Source organism: Corvus brachyrhynchos, unplaced genomic scaffold, assembly GCF_000691975.1.
Source record: "Corvus brachyrhynchos isolate BGI_N302 unplaced genomic scaffold, ASM69197v1 scaffold95, whole genome shotgun sequence".
NCBI classification, from domain to species: Eukaryota; Metazoa; Chordata; class Aves; order Passeriformes; family Corvidae; genus Corvus; species Corvus brachyrhynchos.
The window spans coordinates 1752848-1777143 of record NW_008238347.1 but is presented as its reverse complement, the minus strand read 5'-3'; the positions used below and the strand labels follow the sequence as shown (position 1 = coordinate 1777143).

Sequence of the window (24296 nt, the reverse complement as noted above, 5' to 3'; positions counted from 1 at the left end):
CCAGGTTTTCACAGCAGCTACCACCACTCTCTGTGTAGCTGGAGGTTTGGCGGTGCCCCTCGCCACAGGCTCTGGCTGGGGGCAGCATTCCTGAGCTCCTTTGCCTCTCGACAGTGTCAGCAGCTGTGGCAGAAGGGGCTGATTTATCTGAGGTGCAGAGGAGGAGAACCCAAAGGGAGCTTTCCTTTGATGGATGGCTGTGACAGGGACAAAGACACGAGCACCGGCAACCAGTGACCAGGATAGAAAGGTTTCCCCGTGATAAATCCCTGTGAATGAATGAGGATTATCTTGCAAAGTGAAAATACCTGGAAATACCACCACAGGCTGGCATGAGATCTTGTTTCTCTGCAGAAAGAAGAGGGTGTAATTTTGTGATACAGTGGTAACCCTGAGGAGGGGGGTGGGACATTGGGCTTTGGTTGTGTAGAAGACTCAGTTCTGTGTGGGTGGTGCTGGGAGCAGGAACCACAGCAGAAAAAGCATGGTGGAATTCCCCTCCTCCTGCATGGAGAAGGAATTCGTTTACACAGGCCATGTTTGCATCCATCGGAATTGGCCAGAGTATTTGGAGTTCCCACGGGACTGTAAGGCTGCTCTGGCTCCTCCTCGCCTTGCTCAGGCTGGTGTGAGTCACATTAGAGAGACTGCCTTGCATCAGAGACAGAGATCTGCCAGACAAACATGGGCATCTTTTGTAATGTCTTTAATGAAATCATTGATGTAAGTGTTTATTATTTCAATATTTATTAGCTTTTATTGTACACTCTGTTTTGATAGTCCATTGAAGGACTACAAGCTCTGGTGTTGGTTGGAAAACCACCCAGTGTAACCCCCTGGGAGGACTGCAGATGATGTGGAATAAGCTTTTTTTTGGTGGAGAATAGGAGAGACCCTCGGTACTGGTGATGTTTTGTTAGTGTGGCACAGGCAGAGTGTTGGTGCTGATGATATTTCATTAGCACAGCAGAGCGTTGAGGCTGAGGGACTCATTAGTTGCTCATGAAGTGCCTTAAGATGCTCCTGTGAGCAGAAGTGCCAAATGTGACTGTTTCTGTGTTTTATGTACTCTTGCAAAGTCTCCTTTGGGGAAAAGGGTGTGAAAGCCATGTTTCCTGAGCAGTTCTGACCGTTACCTCTGTGGATATCCACACTCCAGTGGCAGAAGTCTTGAGGCTGGAGAGGAAATGTAAGCCAGGGCACCAGCTAATGGAGATGTGAAGGCAGTATAAGAAAAACATGTGGAAGCTGAGCAGATCTGAAGGGAGAAGGCAATGAAAGGGGTCTGTCATCACAGGGGGAGGGAAAGGAACTGTAAACACTGTACAAAGCACAAACCACCCCATTTTTGTCAGTGTGGAAGCAATGTGATTGCTTTGCTGGCAGGATGGAGCCAACTTCACCAAGCAGCTTCCCATGTGGATGCTGAGAGTTGGAAACATGTAGCATAAATTGACAAAAGGTTCCAAGTTCGGGTGTTGCTTGTTTCTCAAGGGGGAGAAAAAGGAAAAGAAAGTGCTAAACTATATAGCAGTGAGAACAAGCACCCAAGCCTTCTGGGAAATCTGCAGGACGGTAGCCAAGTGCGCTCTATGTGCAGACTGCTCTGCTCATCCGCTGGATTTCAGATTTTACTGGGATTAATGTAGCCGGCAGGTGGTGGGAGTGGGAGGGGTTTAGGCTAAGCAAAGCTGGGAGAGCCTCAGGCCTGGAGCTCATGTTGTCTGTTTTCTCTGGTGGTTCAGTGGAGGTGTACAACTGTGCGACCGGCAGTGCCGACTGCTCCCAGTGCTTGGGGAGGGAGGACCTGGGGCACCGCTGCCTCTGGAGTGAGAGCAGCTCCAGCTGCAGGCTGCACACCGAGCCTCCACAGGTCTCTGAAGTCTGCCCACCTCCTGAGATCCGGAAGGTAAGACCCAAAAGCAACATGGAGGGTGCTCACGGTGTGGTGTGGCATGGTGGGTGGTGCCAAGGGCTGGAACTGGCCGCACTGTCCTGGCTGGGGCAGAGAAGGATCTGCACATTGTCCCTGGCACAGGATGGGGTCAAGACCAGCACTGAATTATTCAGACTTTCTATGCTGTTGAGTCACCTGGTGCCAAGGACATCTTGCTAGTGACAGGATCCAGTCTTCATCATGTTAGTGGGAAAAACAACAGCAGCACGATGTCCCAGAGTTCCTGGGGTTGGTTAAAGCAAGAAAGATATGTAGGGTTGGTCAAAGTATCCTTATTAGGAATAGCGTTTTAATAGAGCATGGCTGAAATGTAATCGTGAGCCCTGTCTCCAGGCACGTGAGCTCTGCAGTTTTGCTGAGATTAGGAGTGGCAGAGGGACCTTTGAGCATCATGCATTTTGAAATGAGTTTTATTTAAATTGTAGTTAAGTTTATTGGAGGCCTTTGGATCTTGCGTTCTGCTTAGAGGTATGGTAGGAGCCAGCAAATTGGATCCTAACAAGTGGTAAAGAAAATACATAGACCAGATCTTAAAATGGCATCCCTAGGAAAGGAGAAGCTGGAGAGGTGAAACAGCTAATGTTGACAAGTGTGTGGGATTTCTGCTCTTAGGGAGGCAAGTAGTGATATGGGTGCTGTGACATTGCATGGAGGAGCTGCAGGATGCCCATCACCTGCTGCTTCCCTCTTGTCACCCTGGGAGAAGGGTGCTCCCCCTGAGCCTGTCTTTCCCACACTCAAGTCTTATCAGCACGTCCTCAGAAAATAATGGGAGGAAACCACAACTTTCGCAGTGTTACCAAGTCTGTTATTGTTTCCTTAGCAGATAATGGCTGGTAAATCCAAACCTGTTGGAGTTAATGCGAGCAGACAAGCCCTCACAGAGCCCTCCTGGAGAGGGGGAGCACAGCCAGCAAAGAGGGCACCAAGCCTGGTGCCACCAGGAGTGTTCCACTGGCTGTGTGTGTTATTACCTGTGCAAAGGGGAAAGAGCCATTCCTTCTTGGAGGGGTTTGTTTCACCTGCTGAAGTTCACGCTCACTCTGAGGGTGCCCCTCATGGTGCTGTCACGGTACCACAGCCAACACCCTGTCCCCTCACAGCACTGGGGGCAGCAACTGTCAGGTGAAACCAGTGGTGTAGGAGATGGATTCAAAGCTGGGATGTGGAAGAAAGCATGTTTCTTCCCAGATGTGTTTGCAGCTGGAATGATCCGTGACCAAACCCCACTGCCCAACACAGCATAGAAGTGTGATAGTTTCTCCTCTGCCAAGCCAGAGAAAGGAGAGTGTGGTGTTGGGTGCACTGGGCAAGCAGGAGTGTGAGGAGTGATTCTGTCTGCTTCACAGGGCTCAAGTGGTGCTTGGGCACTGGGATTGGCTATGGGATGAAGGCCTGAAGTTCCTGGTTCTCCCCTGACCTGGTCTAGTGGGAGGTGTCCCTGCCAATGGCATGGGCATTGGGACCTTGATGATCTTTGAGGTCTCTTCCAACCCAAACCATTCTGGGGTCCTGTGATGCTCTGACTTTTATGACCTGCCCTTTGGTGCTGCAGATCGAGCCACTGCATGGACCTCTGGAGGGGGGCACACTGCTGACCATCCGCGGGAGGAACCTGGGCCGCCGCTTCAGAGACATACTTGGCGCCATCAGGGTGGGCAGCGTGCCCTGCACCCCGCTGCCAGATAGATACGTCGTCTCTGAGACGTGAGTTGGGGGAGCTGGGGAGAAGGGACCATGACCCCTGCATGTCCCCTGCCCGTGCCTGTCCCTCCCTGTCCCTGCAGCCAGGCACATGCTGCCCTTCTCCCCTGGCACTGCTGCCACCTGCCTCATCCATCCGCAGAGTCGTGTGCCAGACCGGGGAGGCTCACGAGGCGTTTTCGGATGTGGTAACGGTTAACGTGAGCCGGGAAGGGAGGTCCAGGGAACGATACTCCTACGTGGTGAGTGGCTGTCTCCTGAGTGTTTCTTTGGTGATTCCTGTGCCCCTTAAAATGAGTCTGCAGCTCCCCACGCCTTCTGCAGCCGGCTGAGAAACAGGATTTACAGCTACCCCTACATGTGGGGGTCCGCTGAGGTGTCGCCTCAGCTGTGGTTACCTGTGTGGGCTGTGGCAGGACTGCAGCAGGATGTTGGTGGCACAGCTGCACTCCCAGACTCAGTTCCTGTGGCGGTGTGTCTCGTCCTGGCTTTATTGACAATTCTCCTGCTGTAAAAAGGAGCCTTAGTTTTCTTGCACCTTTTTGCTGAGGTGCTGTTACAACCTGTGAAATTTTTTGAGACTTGTGAAGTCCCATTGTGCTAAGTTACATTCCATGAACTCACATTATTTAGAACTGATATTTTTGCTGCCAAGATCGTGTTAATTTTTGCATGAAATAATGTGTAGGGATTAGACTGAAGCTAACCCTGTGTCATTGTACAAATGAAAAGCTCTTTACAGCTTTGTGCTGTGCTGTCTCACAAAGATAGCTTTCATCTCTATAAACCTGAGAGAAATCCATGCATTTCTTCTCTTCCTTACATAAACCTTGTTCTTGGTTGAACGGTATTCATGGACAGCCACGCTGGGTGGGTGCTGAGGGCACGTGGAATGCTTGGAGCCTTTGTGCCTCCACTGCAGCTTCATCTGGGGCAGGACAGCCCATGCTGCAAGCTGCTGTTGTGGGAGGAGACCTGTAGCCCCAGGAAATACTTTGATTCCTGGTGGCTATTGTGAGGGATTTGGGGCAGATCATGGAGTGCCATTCCCCCACCCTGTAGCCAATGACAGGTTGGGTGTTTAGTTCAGGGAGGGGTACACAGCATGCAACCAGCACAGGCGTGGCATGTCCCAGCCCCCAGCAGAGCCAGGCCTGACTGCATGGGGAGAGACTGGTGAGGTGATGGCACTGCCAGGCCAGTCTCAGCAGGAGTTCCTGGATCCTATTTCCATAGTTTCCAGGTGTCCAGGTTCACATCCCAACAGCCCCTGAGATCCAGCAGTTGGGAGTGGATTAAGGTGCCACTGGTGGCATATGACCCAGTGAGAGTCCCTTGGTTTGGGGATCTCAGGATGTGTGTGCTGAGGTGGCACATCCCCCACTGCTGGTTGCTGTCTGGCTGGCAGAGGGGAGAGGGGCCCGGAGAGTGGAAATGGGCTGGGTGGCTCCTTCACCAGCTCTTAGCTTGTGAGGAAAAGCCTCTCAGGAAACATCTGTGGAAGCACCAATGCTGAACAAAGCCAGTCCCTGACCTCCTGGGTCCATGGCAGCCTTGTGCGGTGCGCCCGTTGCGGGAGGGGGGGGGGAGCAATTCCTGCTTGGGTGGCACAGCAGAAAGCTGCTGTCTCTGTCTATTTGTCTGTCTTGTTTGTCTTAGCAAAGTTTGGAGCAGATATGAGGGAGTGCCCTGCCTTGTGCACGTGTGTTGGAGAGGGACACTACATGATGGAGGTGTGTCACACTGAAAGTGGCTTTCACGCCATTTGCAGACCAAGCAACACTCTTGTTTTCTTGGTTCTCCTCTCACATCTGATGGCATGCAAATGGAGTAGCCTACACCATGGAAGGCTGGTCTTGGTGAGGCCTGAGCTTGGGCACTGATACAGTTTGCCTGGAAAAGTTTAAAAGACTTTCAGAACTGCCCTTCCAAAGAAGGTCCTTCATGAAATACCAAATATTGTTTGTGTGCTATATCTTTCAAAGTCCCCGTTATACATGTCTCTCTAGAAGAGACAGAATTCAGCTGTAATTGTGCTGAGGAGGAAGGAGAGGCTTCTTCAGGACATCATAGCAGGCTATGGATGAGCTGGATTTGCCAAAGCTGCGATGGAGGTGATTGGTGCTGGCAGTGCACCAAGGGCAGCAGCCGCTGGCTCCGGCTAAGGGGAAGGGCTTTGGGGAACAAGAATAATCCTCTCTGCTGATGCTGTAGCTGCACTTATGAATATGTGGGTTAGGGGCCAAGGGCAGGAGACAGCTGCCTGCAGACACCCAGGGAAATACAAATTAGCAAAACAGATCTGGTGGAAATGGGTGACAGCCAGAACCAACAGAGGAAGTGGCTGTAGAGGAGTGAAGCCATCTGAGTGTAGGACAAGGGCAAGGGTAGATGTTAATACATGGGTTTGTGTGGCAGGGACTGCCAGGCAAGGCATTAGCAGCAGGCTCAGCCTGCACTGCCTGCCTGCGTGGGTCTGCTCTGCATGAGCGAGGGGTGGGCTGGGGCTGAGTGGGGCCAGCCCCTGTGGGTCTCCTGCCTCAGGGCATGTGCTGTCTGAGAGAGAGTCACCAGTGCCCTGTGGAAGGGTCTTGAGGTCATAATTTGCTCTGCCCTGGCTGTCCTGCTCAAATGGAGCAGGGACATTGCCAGCAGCCACTCCTGGGGTGTCTGTGAGCAGACAAGAGGGCTCAGTGCCGTGTGAGTTATCAAAGCCTCCAGCTCATGAATCTTAGGAAGATTTCCAGGGGCTGCAAACACAGATAACACACATGCTAATTTCTGCTGCAAATGGCAAGAGGCAAAGCAACTTCCCCCTCAGTTCCCATTGCCTCAAGAGATGCAGATTTGAAGCTTCCTCGCCAGGGGTTTGATATTCAATTATCTAAACCCAGGTGGCCATTTTCACCAAGCTCAAGGTGGGGCTTTAACATTATCCTTGCATTTAGGAGGACATGGATCTGGAAGTGCTGAGATGGTGAGGGAGGGAATGAGTGAGAAATTTCCTTTTATTGACGGACCTTGAGCTGTTGCTGGCTCTGGACCCCCTGATGGAAATGTGAGGGGAATGGTGGGATCTTGGGCTCCCATTTGGCCCCATGTTTCATTTACAGCTGGTATTTAGGGACCCCAGAGAGTCACAGAGGTTTTATATGATCTCACTCCTTAGTGTTTGTACCACTTCTCTTGTTCTGAAACCCTGCCAGCAAAAGCTTTTGCTGTGCTGCTGTTCGAGCTTCACAGTGCTGGACACTCACACGGTCTGAATCAATTCCCACGTACAGTGTGGAATATCCAGCTGCAGATTTACTAGGCTAGAAAACATATTTCCCCTTTGTTTTTAGCTTCCTGTGGTGCAGTCCGTGGCTCCTCCAAATGGCCCGAAGGCAGGAGGAACAAGAGTGACCATCAGAGGCACCAAGCTGGACGTCGGCTCAGAGCTCCGTGTCCTCATCAACTCCTCCAAGCAGTGCACTGACCTCAGGTGGGAGCAGGGCTGGGGGCTGGTACTGGAGTAGTGATGAGAGCCAGAGCATTAGGAAGGTTGATACTGTCCCCCAAGAAGTCAGGCAGAGTGAGGATTTTGGTGAGGGGCACCAGTGCATGCTGGAATAGCATCGCCCTGCCTGCCCTTCCCCTCTGTCTGTCTGGGGAATCGGCCCAGCAGATGGGATGGCGTGTGCTGAGAACTGCTTGTTAGCAGGCCTGGAGTAACAGGTAGCTGGCACGGGACTGGAAGCTCCTTGTCATCTGTGGCTGGCACCTGCCTGTCAGGGGGTGCTCAGGCCAGACTCCAGCCTCTGGCTCAGCCACGGCTCCCTGCAGCTCACCCTTCCTGTCCTCCCGCAGCCGCACCGACAGCATCATCACCTGCACCATGCCCGCTGCGGAGCTCACTGCGGCTGTGCCAGTCTGCGTGCAGTTCGAGAACAAGTCCTGTGCCAGCCACAACATCACTTTCAAGTATGAGAAGAACCCGGTTATATCAGACATCAACCCCAAAAAGAGCCAGATCAGGTGAGATCCTGCCCTAGCTGAGACAGCCTGTGAAAGAGAGGGTCAGTTCCAGCTGAGAGAGGGTGGGGAGAGGGTCCTGCCAGGAGAAGGGGGCTTCTCAGCCCTGGGCTGGATGGGTATAGAGGGCGCTTCAGCTTGCTCTTGGGGTGCTCCAGGGTAACCCCAGCATGGGAGTAGAAGAGGTCTCACACACCAGGACTGTCCATAGCTTGTTTTGATGCATTTAGGAGTGGAAAAATGTCAGCCTTGGTAACTATACTGTGCACACCTGGTGAGTACTTTGGGGAGTCCCAGGTGGGGGCTCTATGAGGATTTTTCTTGGCAGTAAAACTGCTGGAGGATGAGTTTTGTAATTTTGGATTTCAACCTTCCCTGAGGTCACAGTATTTAATTTTTAAAGTGTGTTGCTTTTAGTTTCACATCTCTGTGGAGTTCTCAGGCTTCTGTTCCTTTGGATACCGTGGTGAAATACCACCCTCCTCACCTGTGGCACCTGAAAAACCCGGGGCTGACTAGGAAATCTGGGAGGCCAGCAGCTGTGCCGTCAGGACATCGCTGAAAGCAGTGCGCCCAGGGGCAAGCATGAGCAGGCTCTGGTGGACTTGATCTCCTTGGAACAAAGCTGCCTCTCTGTTCCCAAGCACAATGCCAAGGCTGCAGGCTGTGGGAATGTCAGGGGAAAGGCAGAGCCATGACTCAGCCAGGCACAGCCCCTCACAGGCTTCCAACTGCTGAGTGGCAAGAGCAGTGTCTAAAAAGAGACAAGGGAAGAATGTCCTGCCCTTAGTCACAAAGGACACCACTGGGGTATTTCTCAGTCACCTTAGTCTGCTTCCTTGGTACTTACAGCAGTTTCCAAATTTCAGAGAACAGGGTCCATAACTGCAGGCTCTCTCCAGCCTCCGGTGTGGCTCATGCAGTCTGACTGCTTCAGCACATTGCTGGGCTGTTGACCATGAGGCATCAATAACTAGTGTAAAAGTTTAGCTGGATCTGATTTCTCTTACCATATGGATAAAATAATCCCTATAACCAAATCTAAACCAATACAAAAGTTGTACACTAGTCTGCAGATGTGACAGGCTCCTAGTTAGAAACTTGGGTCATAACTTCCTGGTGATATCCCTAGGCTTCAGAGAACCCTGGGGCCTCGTGCCCAAAGTCACTGTGCTTGGAGTGCTCTTCAGATAATAGGATTTGTGAGTCTTGCTTGTTCCCTGGCAAATACTCCAAACAAGTCAAATGTGATACGGGGGAAGGGGAAGGTAGATCTAGGGTGCAGTAGAGTGGTGATGGTTCTCCAGCCATTGCTCTGCCTTGTGCACATCGGAGCTGCTCGTTATTCTTGCTAGTTGACTGCACAGTGAGAGGCCCATGTGTTGCATTCCCCCCAAGCAGATTCAAAACATAGCAACTTTCACATTTTGATCTAAATCAGAAGTTCCTGGAAGATGCAGGATGAGGAACTTTTCCCTCTCCAAGTCTCATGGTTCTCTGTGGGTTGCTGCAGGGCAGGGGCAGAGACAGGGACAGGGGTATGGGCGGGGGCAGGGGATGTCTCCTGGCCATAGCTTTGCAGGCCACTTACATGGCCAGTGGCCAGGATGTCTGCTGCATACCCTGGCATGCAGAGGCTGCTCTTCTGGGCAGTGGGAGTAAGGGGGACAGCTCACTGATGCTGCAAGAGGCTCCCCCCTTTCCACCACAGCATCTACTCCTCCTGCCTTCCTTTCTTCCTTGATATTGTGGTAGCTGTGTGGATCTCTGCTGTAAGTAGGAAGAAGACTTTGGCTGTTGGGTCACATTTTCTGCTCAGGCAGCTTGGAAACATCTCTGAGAAAATGACAGGAGGAAGATGCAGCCATCACATCCCACGGCTGCACTGTCCTCTGCAGTCACCCTCTCTTTCTTCCCTTCTCCTCAAAGTGGGGGCAGGATCATCACCCTGGAAGGAAGAGGTTTTGGGCTGGTCCAGAATGTGTCCATGGCTGTCCGCGGCATCGGCAGAGAGCACACGGTGGGTGTCTTAGCTGGGTGTGGCCCAGTGACGGAGCAGGGCTGCATGCCTGCTGCCAGAGGGTGGCCAGGGTGTGAAGCTGAGGTCTTGGCCCATGTCTCAGGATGGGCTGGGAGCACTTGTGGTGCTGGGTTCTGACATGCTCACACTCTCTTGCTTTCAGCGCTGTAAGGTTCACACTGACACCGCCATCACCTGCCCCTCTCCAGCTGCCTCCAACATTACTGTGGGGAGCAAGCCGGCCCCCGTTGATTTCTATCTCAATGGGCGCCTCTACACAGATGACCGCTCGGCTCTGGATGAGGAGATGTACCCCGAGGAGGCCCTGCACATCAGCAAATTCAGCCTGGGGTACTACGCTGACCCCCAGTTCTCCACAGCCAAGAAGGAGAAGTGGATCAAGCACCATCCTGGCGAGCCCTTAACTCTGGTCATACATGTAAGAGGGTGGTTGTTACAGCTCTGCTTCTCTCTGGGTGCTGCCATCTCCACCCTGGGCAGCTCCTCTGTCCTAAATACCAGCACAGTGACTGTCCACAGACACAGGAGAAACAAGGGGGTCGATGGGAACTGGAGAGGCAGGAGCAGGTGATTTTGGCTCAGTCGGCAGCTTCTGCATCTCTCTGCCCCAGGAGATGCAGCCTGGTCTGGGGATGCCTTCTGAGGCATGATGCCAGAGAGCTGCCTGGGGAGGGTGTTGTAGCAAGGGGCTAAATGAAATACTGGACATATGGAAAAGAAGGACAATGCCCTGGCCTGAAACCAGGCAGGTGCTACAGAAGGGCCTGACAATAGGTGTTTATTCTTGCACAAACAGATCATTCATTCTTCTCTTTGGCTACTGAATTCAGCTCAGCTCACAAGGAAGTCAGGGTGCAGAAGCTGAGTGGCCTGGACAATGAGCAATAGTAATTCAAAGGCCATTGTTTGCTGCAGGATATCCTAATTGTTTGCAACATGCTCCAGAAATGTGCTCCCCCTTTCTCAGGCTTTGCAGGCGCATCCCCTGGCTGTCCCCTCCGCTGTACATCCTTCCCCCCTCCCAGATGGGCGCTTACATCCTTATCTTCCATGCACAGCAAGCCTGATCAAAAGCAGATTTTTCCAGGTTCCATAAGGGGCTTGTTCATCCTATGTCCCATGCTGAGTGAAGAATGGGAAACAGGAAAATCGGGACTGGCCCGGTTTTGGCTTTCCTGTGGAGTACTGGAAAAATGTCCTTGGTGAGGGAGAGTCTTCCCAGGTCTGCAAAACAGCAGGGAATATGGAAAGTACAGCAGGAAGATCAATTGCAATTCTAACTGCTATGCTGCAGCCTGACTTCCTGATTTTATTTCTGTCTTTAGAAAGAGCCTGACAGCCTGGGCCTGGAGAGCAATGAGTACCAGGTGAAAATCGGCTTGATCTCGTGTGAGATCCAGATTGTTTCAGACAAAGTCATCCACTGCTCCATCAATGAGTCACTGAGCTCCTCGGAAAGGCAGCTACCTGTGACGGTGAGTCCGGAGCCTCCGCATGTGGGGCGGAGGGGTCTCCTGCAAACCCTGCGGGTGAAGGACCTGCCCAGCTCACTCCCTGGGACCCTGCAGAAGGCTGCACTGGTGGAAGGGTGGACAAAGCACGCCATGCTGGCAGCTGTCGCAGGGCAGCTGGTCAGCAGGATGCAGGGGATGGGGATGAAGGCTGCCCCGAGCTGTGGTGAAGGGCTGCTGTGCTCCCAGTCATGGGGTACCCGCAGCTGCCTGCTGAGTTACTGCACTGTGCTGGGGGAGGTTGGTCAGTTCTGGTAAGGCACAGTGAGGTCTCAGGCATGTGAGGCTTTGTCACCTGCAGTGATTTTCTGCTCCTCATGAGATATGTTTGGGGATTTCCTTAAAGCTTTAAGCCATCAGCTCTGCTCCCACCAGCAGAAGGGCTACAAGTGGCTGTGAGAGTCCAGCCTTCACCAAGCTGGGTCCCTGCTGGGTCCCTGCGGTATGACCAGGAGGGTGAGAGCAGTACTCAGGGCTTCCAAAGGCTGCTGCTTTCTCACTGCAAAGAGTTCAGTGTTCAGGGTTGCTGTTCCTCTGTGTCTGCAAAACTCCCCACACTTTGTTACTGTCCTGTTTTCCAGAGGGTTTGACTGAACTGCTGTGCTTGCCCTCAGTTTCCCTCATGTCATGTACAGCCCATTGCCATGCTGGGATGTGACTGTGGCTCTTTGTATCTGGAGAGAAAATGCCTCCACCTCCGTGGAGACCCCGCTGCCCCCTCCCGGTCCGTGTGTTGGCAGGGGATGGATGGGAGCCTGAGGCATGGGCGGGGAGGAGAAGGAGGGCTGAAGGGAGCTGGGGACCTGTGCAGTTGGGCTGCCCAGGAGAAAAGCACAAGGATGCACTACCAATTCACTGACAGGGTTATCCAGTTTACTGGCAACAATCTGAGGTGTATGAAATTCTGTTGCAAACTGGAAACATGGAAATGCAGAAGTAACATAATTTTTTGAGTCATCTTAACAGGAATTTTAAATAGGGTAATTTAAAAAAAAATTTTTGTAAGAACTGAGAAACAGGGGAATCCCTTTGTGGAAGAAAAGGAAATTTGAGTTTGCTAGTCTTGGTGTGACGTAAACCAGTCAGGGCAGGTCCCCAGGAATCAGGAGAAGGATATCCAGCCCTAAACATCACAAGGCTGTTCAGAGTGCACCAGCAATGAATGTGCAGCTAAATAATCTGCTTATATTCATACCTGTGCACCCTTACTAAACCTACAGACGTGGTTGGGGCCCTCGCCTGCCGGCCATTCCACAAGTGGCCACTGCCTTGTAACACACCAGAAATGGCTTTGGTGACACAGGGCAGGCATGTGCAGGGGCCTTGCCTATTGAGTAGAGCTGTTCAGATACACAAGAGAGGCTTGTCAAGACCTTCAGGCCCATCTTTGTTCATGACCAAACAGTTTAAACATTGAGTTAAACAGCGGCTGTGGGATGATTTTTTCTCTGAAAAATGCAAAAGGCTGAGCTGGTGGGGGAAAAAAAGACTCAAAATACGTTGAGGAGCTGCTTCATTGCAGCATTTCAGAGGGAAAAAGTGGAGATCCTGAGGCCGGGCATGTGGCTGTGAGACTGCTGAGTGAACCTGCCCAGGTGCTCTCACAGTGCTGTGGCTCCTGTCCCTGATGAGCACCATGGCTCTTGGACAACATGCCAGGGTAGAGACCAAAGCTCTCAGTGTCTGGAGCCTTCCACTGGCAGCAGCCATGCCCTCACCAATGCTCCTAGAGCTCGGGCTGGATTTCCCTCAGGGTGGAGCTGTGTGTGACATGGTGTCTGGTGGTGGAGGTGGTGGGAAGATCCTTTTTGTGGGATGGCTTTGGTCCAGTGGCTGAGAGCTGCTGGAATTTCACCCCAGTGGGCACCGTTCCTGGAGGGGTTTCCATGACACAGGAAATCAAAGACTAATTTTGATTAATCAAAAGATTAATCAAAACCATAAGATTACTGCAGCTCTTCCCTACATTTCAAGTTTTTTTTTCTCGAGTTTCTCTCACTTCTCATTCTGTGGGAGAAGTGAAACTCACATTTCCAGAAGCGAAAGCCTTGTGTGGTCATGAGTTTTCCTTATGAGATGATGCTGTGGAATCCTTTCATCCCAAGGGCCCAAAGAGCTGTTTGTAAACAGCACCCAATAACTTGCCAGCCTGTGATGTGTGCTGGCCTCTTCCCTTCTGGAGATCAGGAGACCCAAGGACTGAGCTCTAGGGGTTTGTGCTTGTTGTCACAAGAAGTACAGGCTGGGAGCAGAGCCAGCACCTTCTGACACCCCTTTCACTGCTTTAGCCACGAGATCATTACTCGTCTATGGTCTTATTTATTTTTATTCCCTTAGTTTATTTGTATTTCAAGGACTTTAAAGTTTCTTAACCCTCCTTCTTCTGCATGGCAGCAGTTCTGATTTTGGAGGAGAAAGGCTAGTGCAGCAAGGGTCCAGAGGCTGTTCAGAGCCATAACAAAGTTGATGATCAGTGGAAGTGATTTTCTATTAAGAGCAGCACAGGCAGTCTTGTACAGTGCCATGGGCTCTCTAGGAAAGGGCTGTCTCTTCTGGGCAGGTACAGTGGGGTCACAAGGGGGCCTTCAGTTCTGCCACCAAAGCCCTGTGGTGGTCCTGGGATGGGTACCACTGCAGCATCACAGCCTGCTGGGTGTGGCCTTGGCATCCCCCAGAGCACAGGAAGGGAATTGGGCTCCCTTGAGATGCACAGAGTCCCCAGGTCTGGCAGAGAAAGGCACAGCCCGGCCTCCCACACAGCCTGGGAGGCTGTGCCAGCACCGTCAGTGAGTCTTTGGGTGACTCTGAACACAGTGAACACTGCTGAGTGCTGCCCTGTGTCCCCCCTGCTCCTGGCCCCTTGGCAACGTGTGGCTCAGCTCCTGCTTTTCCTCCCTCCTTTCTCCTTCCTCAGATCCAAGTTGGCAAGTTCAACTACACAATTGCCATGCTGCACCTTGGGGGAGGAGAAACCGCGATCATTGTCTCCATCGTTATCTGCAGCATCCTGCTGGTCCTCTCTGTCGTAGGTAAGGGAAAGAACGATGTGTTTCCAGGCTGTGCCAAGGTTTTTTTCATTGCATGGGAGGTGTCAAGGTTATTCTGAGTACTGCAGTTGTGCAGTACCTGAAGCTGGTCTGGGTGCAGTAGGTGCATACTCTCTGTATGGCACACAGCTAGTACCAGGACCACAGCTCCCTGCAGCACAGAGCTTTTCCTGGCTGAATCCACAGCTCAACTCTGTTACTTGAACCCGTGATATTTATAAACTTACCCTTTTCCCCAAACACTTAGTAGTTACTATAACACAAAATAAAAGAAGCATGGGAGAAACTGGTCTTGGTCACAGGCATGACTGTCCCAGACCATTCCAAAGGTGCTCTTAGCCCAAGGTCCTGTCATCAGGAACAAGCAGTGACAGGTGCCTGGCTAAGTGGGAAGAGAGAGTCAGCATCCTTAGCTGCAAGTCTGAAGCAGGCACATTGGTGTATGTACCTGGCTGGAAGCTTTGCTGCACACCTTTGTCCTTGGGCTAGGGTACCTGCTCATCACATCACATGCCCATAATGACTGCAGCAAAAAACCTGCCAGTTCACAGCAAATGAGGGGTTTATAACAAGGATATAAGTTATTTTTAATAAAGGCTCTAATGCACCCTATTTGTTAGATGCACCACCCATCATTAGAAACGTATTTCTGCAGGCATGGGAAGACTGTCAGACATGAACGCTGTAATACAGGTGGTAAACATCCTCAATTCTCTATTCATTAATCAGCTGGAACATATTAATACACAGTTAAGCTGAATACAGACAGCCCAGACCTAAATTGAAGATGACAGTTACAGCATGATCATTAAATTCCAGCTGGTTTTACTTATTTACAGATAATTGACAACTGCCTGAGCAGATACCAGTCTGGTGGTAGGTGTGAAACCAGCTCTGGGTTTAGCTTTCTTCACCCATGTCAGAGAGAACTGCTCTGATCCCAGTGGCAGCTGCTCCTAAGCCCGGGTCCAAAAGGCTTATTCCCTTCCTCTTTTTCAGCTCTCTTTGTGTTCTGCACAAAGAGCCGCAGAGCCGAGCGCTACTGGCAGAAAACCCTGCTCCAGATGGAGGAGATGGAGTCGCAGATCCGGGAGGAAATCCGTAAAGGTAAGTCCCTGTCTGGATGCCGAGGAGCCACGGCTAGGAGGGGAGTGTCAGGTTAGCAGGCTTGAAGCAATTCACCTTCTGCTGTGAAGAAGTTTGTAGAATTATTTGTAGGAGAATTTCTGTCATCACCTGTGAGCTTTGGCAGGGTTTGGGAATGAGGCTCAGTGGCTGAAAGTGTGGCTCTGCTGCTGTCCTGCTGCCTGGCCTGGGCAAGCCACCGATCTCCAGTGCCACCAGCTTCTCTGGGGTTAATGGCCCTTGGCTGTGTCAGAGGATTACTTGAATGTCACGCTAACCTTCAGTGTGCTTTCCACATGGGTGAAACAAAAACTGCAGCACACTCCTCGTAGAGCAATGGGACAAGTATTCCAAGTGTTGGCACCCACCATCCCGCGGTCCGTGACCGCACCACGTGAGCTGATGTCCTGTCCTGAGGGGACAGCCTGCCCTAGGGCTGGGCTCCTGGGGCAGAGAATGTTCTGTCAGTGGTTGGGGCAAGGTGTACAGTGGTTAAACCCCAATGGGAATGTGCTGCTCAGAGAAAATACAGCTTCAGCCCCCACAAGGGAACAGCTCGACGAGGCAGAGATGAGACGGGCCATGCTTTCCCGTGCCAGCCTGTCTCAGCTGGTGGAGGACTGGGCTCTCACCATCTCTGGGTCTCTTTGTGTAAGGTTTTGCAGAGCTGCAGACAGACATGACGGACCTGACCAAGGAGCTAAACCGCAGCCAGGGGATCCCCTTCCTGGAGTACAAGCACTTTGTCACCAGGACATTCTTCCCCAAAGTAAGGAGACAGCGCGTGTCACGGGCACCTCATTGCTCCCAGATACTTCCCAATCAGTTTAGGGCTCTGCTAAAAGGCTTTTACAGTGTCACAAAATCATTCCACTGTTGTATATTTACTTGTCACATATTTCAGCCTTAATTGTCATCAAAGTGGAGCCGCAGCTCCTGGGGTGTCGTACAAGATTGGGCTCATATGACAGAAGCTGGCGGCAACTGTCCCAGGAGTTGCTCCAACTTGCCTGTTTGGGGCCATTGCACACCTCTTCTGAAAGAGCTCTCACATGAGCAGCGTGCTGGGAACTCCTCCTCAAGGGCTCCAGTGTCACGCCCTTCCATTCACCAGAGGCTGAAGGGTGGCTGAAGAGTGAATCTGCCATAGGCAGTCAGGGAGAGGGGCTTTTTGTCCTATGCACGGTGCCCCCAAGCATTCCCAGCAGCTTGGCTGGTCCTGAGGAGCCCTTTGGATGTCTCTGTCTCTGTCCAAGGTTGGGTGTGTGGTGCTCCCAGTAAGATGTCCCTTGGGCACCCAGTCTGAATCTGTCTGCCCGGAGTCCTTTACCAGAGCTGCACCAGACGTGCTGGTGCCGTCATTCCTGTCACCGGCTGCTCCGCTGCGTGGCTGTGCGCCCTTCACTGCGGCTGTATTTCACCCCCGAGGCAGCTGTGTGCCGGTGCTGAGGACTGAGATGATGATTTATGACTGCAGAGTGTTTCATTAGAAGCTATTACTCAGGTTTTTCAGTTACCCAGTCTCCATATCTCTGCACACTAGAGGCTATAAGATTCAGTCTGGTATATGAATGCTAGAGATTTAAACATTTTTCCCATCTGTTTTAAAAGTTACATATGTTGAAACACCCAGAACTCCTCTATTTTGATTTAGTCTTCTGTAAAGCTTTCTCTTCTGGGAGTTTTCTAGCTGTCACATTACTCTATTTGCAGTCTCCCTGCCCTAACAGCCTTGTGTCTCTGCAGACGTCTGCCTCCCCCCATCCTTGTGGTGTTTGCTCATTCGGGAGGCTCTTGCAAAGTGTTTCAAGGCTCCATAAGCCAGCCCCATGCATGTCTTTGGAACGGGTGTCTTTAGTTCCAATGACATGCCTTCCCATCTTATTCCCCTGAGGTGCACAGCACACAGGGAGTCTCCTGGTGGGTGCAGTGTCCTCCTCTAACACTGTGCTTGGTTCCAGTGTTCATCTCTCTACGAGGAGTGCTACATCCTGCCAGCCCAGCAGCTCAGCTCACAGGTGGGCTCCCAGGTCCAGGAAACACATCCACTCCTGGTGGGGGAATGGAAGGTGAGTAACCCACTAACAGAGCAAATGCTTTTGGGTGTTGCTGACCATTAACACAGACCAACACTGGATCAGCTTTGGCTGGCTGAAGAAGGCAGATCTGTGAATCTGCTCTTCCAGCGTTGGCCTGGGATCCTTCCCAGCTCTGTAACTCTGAGGCTGCAGTAAGGTGTCCCTCTAGAACTTCTGAAAGCTGACCAAACCCAGCTCTATTCCCCTCTCCTTGTAGACCCACTAATTGTTTTGTCAGCCCTCAGCTGCACTTGCTCCATCTGTCTCGTAGTGGGGAGCCCCAAACTGGCCACAGTGCTCCAGGTATCCTCAGGAGTGCTGAACAGAATGGAATGGCCACTGCCACTGGCCAGCTGTGTGCTCCTTGCCAGCAAAGCTGCTGGCTGCATCAAGCAGGGGGAGGAGGGGCTCTTCTGCTTGGTATTTCTGTGGTCAGGAGGGGCATCCCTGCTGTCAAGAGGGATAAAATGTGGAGAAAAACAACAAGCAGGGTTTTCTCAGTCTGCTTTCTAAATTTTTGTTCAGATTCCTGAGAACTGCAGACCCAACATGGAAGAAGGAATTTCTCTGTTCTCCACCTTACTCAACAACAAGCACTTCCTCATCGTGTTTGTCCACGCTCTCGAGCAACAGAAGGACTTTGCTGTAAGAGACAGGTATGAGCTTCAGAACCAAAGACTTGGCAGCTGGAGGAGACTGGTTTATTCCTAGCCCAGAGCAATCCAGCCAGTCTGGGGCTGTGTGTTTCAGTGGACGGTTGAGTTACACTTGCCTACACTTTTCTGTTAGAAATGGATTGCCATAAACCCTGAAGAGCACTCACTCATTTGGCTTACCAGTAAGAGGATGTAAGCTGACCTGAGGTCCTGCAGCACTGAAAGAGGGTTGGAATTTCTAACAGCCTTAAGAAGGTCCATGAAAATTGTCTGGAAAACTGCCTTTGTGTGTTGCGTTTTTTAGTGCCAGTCAGCAGTTCAGTCTTGTTAGATTGGGGCTTGAGTCCTGTACCATTCTGTGTTTCAGGTGTAACCTGGCCTCCCTGCTTACTATTGCATTGCATGGGAAGCTGGAGTATTACACCAGCATCATGAAGGACCTCTTGGTGGATCTAATAGATGCTTCGGCTTCCAAAAACCCCAAGCTGATGCTAAGGAGGACAGAATCTGTGGTGGAGAAGATGCTCACGAATTGGATGTCCATCTGCATGTACAGCTATCTCAGAGTAAGAGAACCAGTCACTGCTGTGGCAGGTGCAGGGTCACCTCTGTGTGCAGCGGGGATGAGGGATGTGGGGGACAGCTGAGGACCTGACACTTGCTAGCAGTGCCACTCAAATGGTCACTAGCAGTTGGCAAACTGATGTATTGAATGGTTCAGGTGTAGGAAAGCAACCTGAAATTCTGTTACTTCTCCACTTCTGCTGATTTAGTGAGCTCAGTCTTCATGGCAGGCTGAAGCACGGATCAATGTTTTCGCTATACTTGAGAAGAGCCATAGGGGAGCTGAAAAATAACCAGAATGGCTGGAGGTTTTGGGAACTGCCTGGTTATATGTTGTTTCTGTGACCAGCTGGCACAGCTATGCTGACCAGTCAGCAGTGTCTGTCTCAGGAGCCACGATGCTCAGGCACTGGGGCAGGGGCTGCTCTTTATCAGTGCCCACTGGTGTGTGGGGCCTCTTATGCAGAGGCATCCTCGTGGTTCTACACAAATCTGAGCAAGAGAGGTGGGGTGTCTGTCCCAGAAGGCCGACTGTCTTCTGATGGTAATGAGCAGGAATACGTTTGGCATCTCAGAGCCAACAGCAGTCCATCTGTTCAGTGCTTTATCTCCAACATTTGCCAGTTCTCTTTGGAATTCCCCGGAAGAATTGAGCAATAACTTAATTGATTCCACAGCAGTTAATTGGAGGATACCCCATTATACCCACAGGGAAGAGCCTTGAAAAAGCCTGTGAAAAAATCTCTTTTCCCAAAGTGTTTTCTACATCTACAGAAGCAATTCTATATTGTCTTCATACATACTGTGATGTCTTCTGATCCCAGATGATCACTTTTTGTCCTAAAGCCAGTAGTTTTGTAGTTCATCATCTTTCATTTTAGCCGACACAGTTAGCCAGGCTAATAAAAGAGGAGTTACAAGAGTGGATGAGGATGGCTGTGCCAATGTAGCACAGCTATCCAGCCTGTAAGGACAGAAAAAAGGAAATTAGTAAAATTTTTTTAATCTTCAGATTTTGTGCCTGTAGTTTAACCATTGGAGAAAGAAAGTGCTGATTTTCCCTTTTGGGGAGGGGAGACCACATGTGAGGCATCTGATCCAGCTCCAGCTTGTGCTAAAAATGGACATTGTGCAAGAAGGCTTTCTCAGTGAAAAAAGAAAAAGAGGGAAGTGGAGCCTTATCACGTGGGCCTGAAGGCTTGAGCACATTACACGGCTCGCTAATGGCAAGGAGCTGCACACGCGGCCATGGGTGGGAGCTGCTCATTCCCGCAGGCTGTGGCCATCCCCGGGGCCAGGCAGTGCTGCTGTGAGAGGGCTTCCCCCTGCTCGTGGTCCACAGAGGGAGGAGAGGAATAGGGTGTGGTGGGAGCAGGACTGCAAGGGGACTAGGTCCTCTGCAGAGCTGTTGGGCCACTGCCTGAATGTGCATTTCCATCTGCCTGCAGCAGGTTCTTGGCAGGGGCTAAGGCTGCACACTGGGTTTGCAGTCCCCTCCAGGCCTCCCATGCCCAGACTGAAGCCACGGCAGTGCAGAGCATCACTGCAGCCTGTTTCCCATCTCTGAAAGCAAATGATTTCCAAACTAAAGCACAATGAAGTTGATTTCCAAGAGACTCTGATATCACACATGCTCCACAGTGAAGGTGGGATCAAAGGAGACACTGAGCTGCTCCTGAAGTATGAAGAGGGAAAAGAATTGGTCAGACAAGAGTGTCTGGAGAGGAAATTTGTCCCAGGTGACACAAGCCCAGCTGTGCAAAGGGACAGGGGCTTGGTCCAGATCAGCAGAGCTGGCATCTTCCCTGCTACACAAATGAGGACGGAGCCCCTGTGGTGGAACAGACACCACCTCCTTCCACACGGCTGGTGTCAGCTCAGGGCTGTGATTTAAATAGTAGTGATAGCCAAAGGCCTCCCATGTGCCTCGCGTTCCTCAGGATCAAACTCTGCTGCCTTCAGAGAGGCATTTCTTGGTTAAAAGGAAGGCTTGCCCGCCTGCCTGTAGCTCTGCTCTGTCAGACATGTGATGATGGGCCTGGTTTTCATTCCTGAATTATCCCCATTAATCACAATGTCTATTTGAAACAGCTGCTGTGAAAGTCCCTGCCGTTGTGCAGTGGAAAAATTCCAAGTGCTTGTATTTTCCCTTGTAAGTCAACGCTACATGCTCAAAACATTTGTTTCGCATTAATGCTCTGCCTAACAGCCCGTCCACTTGTGTTTTGGGGGAAAATGATTTGAAGGAGCTGTCTTCAGCTGGGAAGGAGCTGCCGGCCACAGGCATTCGTGGTCTGCACATGTGGAGGGCACCTGAAGGCGTAGAGTCACCACTGCTGGGGGCTGGCTCAGCGTGTGAGGGGTTGGGATGAGCTAGCAGGGGGCTTGTTGCGAGGCACAGGGGCTCAGAGGTAACTTGCAGCATTTGCACAATCAATGCAGAACTCTGTTTGTGCAGAACTGAGTGAGAATTGTAGATGAAATGGTCCATGTCTCTACTTTGTGCTACACTTTTGGTGGAAAATCTTTAAAAGAAAGCCTTCTCCGTAAGCTACCATGGTACCATTGTGCCTGGTTCCTAACAGGGTTGGGGAGTTAAAGCAAAAGTGGGGTTCTGGAATTCAGCTTTTATGTCTGTGTCCACACTTACCCAAGTTTTGCATGTGGGATGGAGGTTTGGTTCTTCACAGAATGCAAACAGATAACTGTCCCAAAATTAGCAGGCACTTGGGATAAGCAGCTGTTTTCTGTGCTTTTCCCACCCTAGCCTCACCAAAACATTTTGGAAATGGCTGTAGTGTGTTTCTGGGAGGACATCTATAATAACTTGTCAGAGTTGTGTTAATAGGGCAGCAACATGTGAATCCAGTCTGTGCTCTAAACCTTTTTTGTTTTCCCAAGCATATAAAACTGAAGCCCTCCCACGCTCCTTGTGCGTGGAACAGTTCAAGTCCTGCCAGCCTGAACTGTGCTTTCCATTACTGCAGTTATTTCAGTGCCCTGGGTAGCTTTAAGAGCCCATAACAGTTCAGTCAAAAATGAAAATGAAGTCTCATTAAAATACATTCACAATAGGAGGAAAAAAAGGCCCCAGACTGTGTTTTTTTAACTATTTTTTTGTCCTGAATCAGCACTGATCTCTTCTGGTTAAACTTCCTTTCTCCTAACTAGCCAAGTCCAAAGACGGTTTTGATTCCTTTCCAGATGAGTTTTCTGAACAATGCTGGAGGTTTCACAAGTTTGCCATTTTATCTCTAGTCCCTGCCTGCCAGCCCTTCTTTCCCTGCTTTGAAATATGCTGTCTGATTAGCACTTCTGCAGATTTCCATTAGATCCCACAGTTCCTGAGCCTGAAAGCCAAAAAGCCAAACAGAAATAGCATCTGGCCAGTGGAGCGCTGTCGCTATGTCCCCTGTGGCCTGGCCTGGGCCGAATCCTGCCCGTGCACCCTGCAGCGTGTCCGCAGTGACCGTGCAGTGCCGCTGCTCCGCAACGCCCGCCCACCGCTGCCAGGGCAGCCTTGTGTGAGCAGAGCTGGCCCCGACCCGTGCAGCCCATGCTCATTTCAAGCCATAAGGGTTCCCATATCAGTAGGACTTGCCCTTTTTTAATGTTTTTGGAGGCACTGCAGTCTCCCTGCGGCTGGAGCTGCCCATGGCGGGGATGGGCAGGCTCCAGAGCCCCGCCCTGCGTTTAGCCTCAGGTTTGTCCCTGCTCATGTGTGACACAAACAGGGTTCCTGTTGGTAGCATGGCCAGTGTTGAAGACTGTTGACCCCGTGTGCAGGGCCAGCCAGTGGCACCTTGTGGTTGCAGTATGGGGGCAGTGGTACTGCAGCCCGAGGAGGTCTCTGTGTCGGTGTTGTCCCCTTGTTATATCTTGCTTCTGCCTTTCTCTCCAAAATGAACTCTTTGTGTCTTCTGCACGTTCTCCACTCTTTGCAATCCTCAGCTTCTCCACTTCCTGGCTCCACACCTTCCTCTACATTCTGGAAGCCATGCCTTCCTCCATTCCAACACCCGCAGCCCTGCTCTGAGCCCATTTTGTGCTGCCTGCTCATAGGAGCATTGCAGGAATCATTAAACTCCTGCAGCAGACCCAGGGAGCTTCCCTGTATTCATGAAGTTACCCTTGAAAAGGAAGTGAGTGCCCTGCTGGCACAGACGGTGTGTGCCCACTGACAGCCCTGCTGTATCGCCCTATCATCAACCGCACCAAATGCAGCGCATCCAAATTGACATCGAACTAATTGCTTTAGCAATTATAGGGCAATTAGAATAAAAGAATCACCAAGTTTTAATTAAGAAGCAGATTGAACAGGATTTAGCAGCTCCTAGCTGAGAAATATCAGAACTGTTGGGTATCTGTTGTCTGAGCAGGCTCTCAGATGGCAGGCCTGTGTGTGCGGGGGGGATGCTCAGAATACATAAATGTGCAAAATTTGCACTTGCATCATTGGAAGGAAATTGAACGTGAACGTTAGGGAGAATGGGATGTGCTCTAACACTGAAGAGTTCCTTAAGAAAATAGCTTATGTTTCCCTTGCTCATCAGTGCAGCAGGCAGAAGAGGATCAGAAATTTGGCATTAAACTGTGTAGCTGAATCACATCACAAATAGGTGCTCCCTTTTATATTTTTTGTTCTTGCTATAGCAGTGCTACAGTTCACCTCTCTCCCATGAACTTATGCTTGATGAATGTAAGGAGTTAAATGGTGTGTTTGCTTGCTGTCACATGGGAACAGCTTGTTGACCCTGATCCTCTGTTTTGCTGTGATGAGGGCTCTGCTGTGGTATGAGAAATATGAACGCTGGTTCCCAGAGCCACAGGCCCAGGCTGTGGGCTCACTCCCATGGAGTTCAGCGGCAAATCAGGCAGTGCAAAGAGCAGTTCAGCTGACACATTCATGAGAAAGCTGGGTGCCCAAATATCGCTGTACTTGGATTTTTGTGCACATCAGCCCTTTCTTGTCCTGCTGAGTGCAGCATGTCATACGGTCTGCACTCTGTCAGATTGCAGGAAGCATCTCTGTAGCACAGTATGCTAGAGTCTCCCTGTTCCTGTGTAATTCACATGTAAATTAATGCACATTTGTATTTTGTCGAGCATCATGTGTGCACGTCCCCGCTCAGCACAGCCATACATATGCCCCTGCCTTCTGAGCAGCACCCCAGCTCTGCCCGTGAGACAGCACAGGCTGGCACAGCCCATCGAGGGCATTCCACAGCTCCAGTGCTTGCTGCAGAACTTGGATGGGGTATGTTGATGCTGACAGTTACAGCATCCCCAAAAATGGCCTGCGGCTGTTGTTGGCTGTTGTGTCCTGTTCCCCATCTGCGCTGTCATGTTGCCACGAGTCTGAAAACTTCTGAGCAGCCTCAGAGAGATGCAAGTGGGAGTTGGGAGGTGATGGCCCCCCAGTGTTTGCAGCACCTGGGGTGGACTAGTGCTGCTCTCTGGTGTGCAGAGGCACCTTCGGTGTCCACACACAGCCTGTCCCTACCGCACTGTTGATGGAGCCATCACTACAATGTCTGGTTTGCTGACTTGGTCTTCTTTCCTTTTCCCAGGAGACGGTTGGAGAGCCCTTCTTCCTGCT

At 51.2% G+C, this 24296-nt stretch overlaps 1 protein-coding gene across 1 annotated transcript in view; it reads left to right on the top strand.

Moving 5' to 3' along the window:
* Nucleotides 1–24296, top strand: part of PLXND1 (plexin D1) — a 52829-nt gene that overhangs the window by 16078 nt on the left and 12455 nt on the right. Inside the window, 15 exon segments of the mRNA XM_017735251.1 lie at nt 1746–1909; nt 3513–3664; nt 3804–3903; nt 7006–7145; nt 7511–7678; nt 9605–9695; nt 9859–10134; nt 11042–11191; nt 14142–14256; nt 15274–15381; nt 16056–16168; nt 17361–17468; nt 18003–18133; nt 18501–18699; nt 24268–24293. Coding sequence (XP_017590740.1) covers nt 1746–1909; nt 3513–3664; nt 3804–3903; nt 7006–7145; nt 7511–7678; nt 9605–9695; nt 9859–10134; nt 11042–11191; nt 14142–14256; nt 15274–15381; nt 16056–16168; nt 17361–17468; nt 18003–18133; nt 18501–18699; nt 24268–24293 — 2041 coding nt within the window.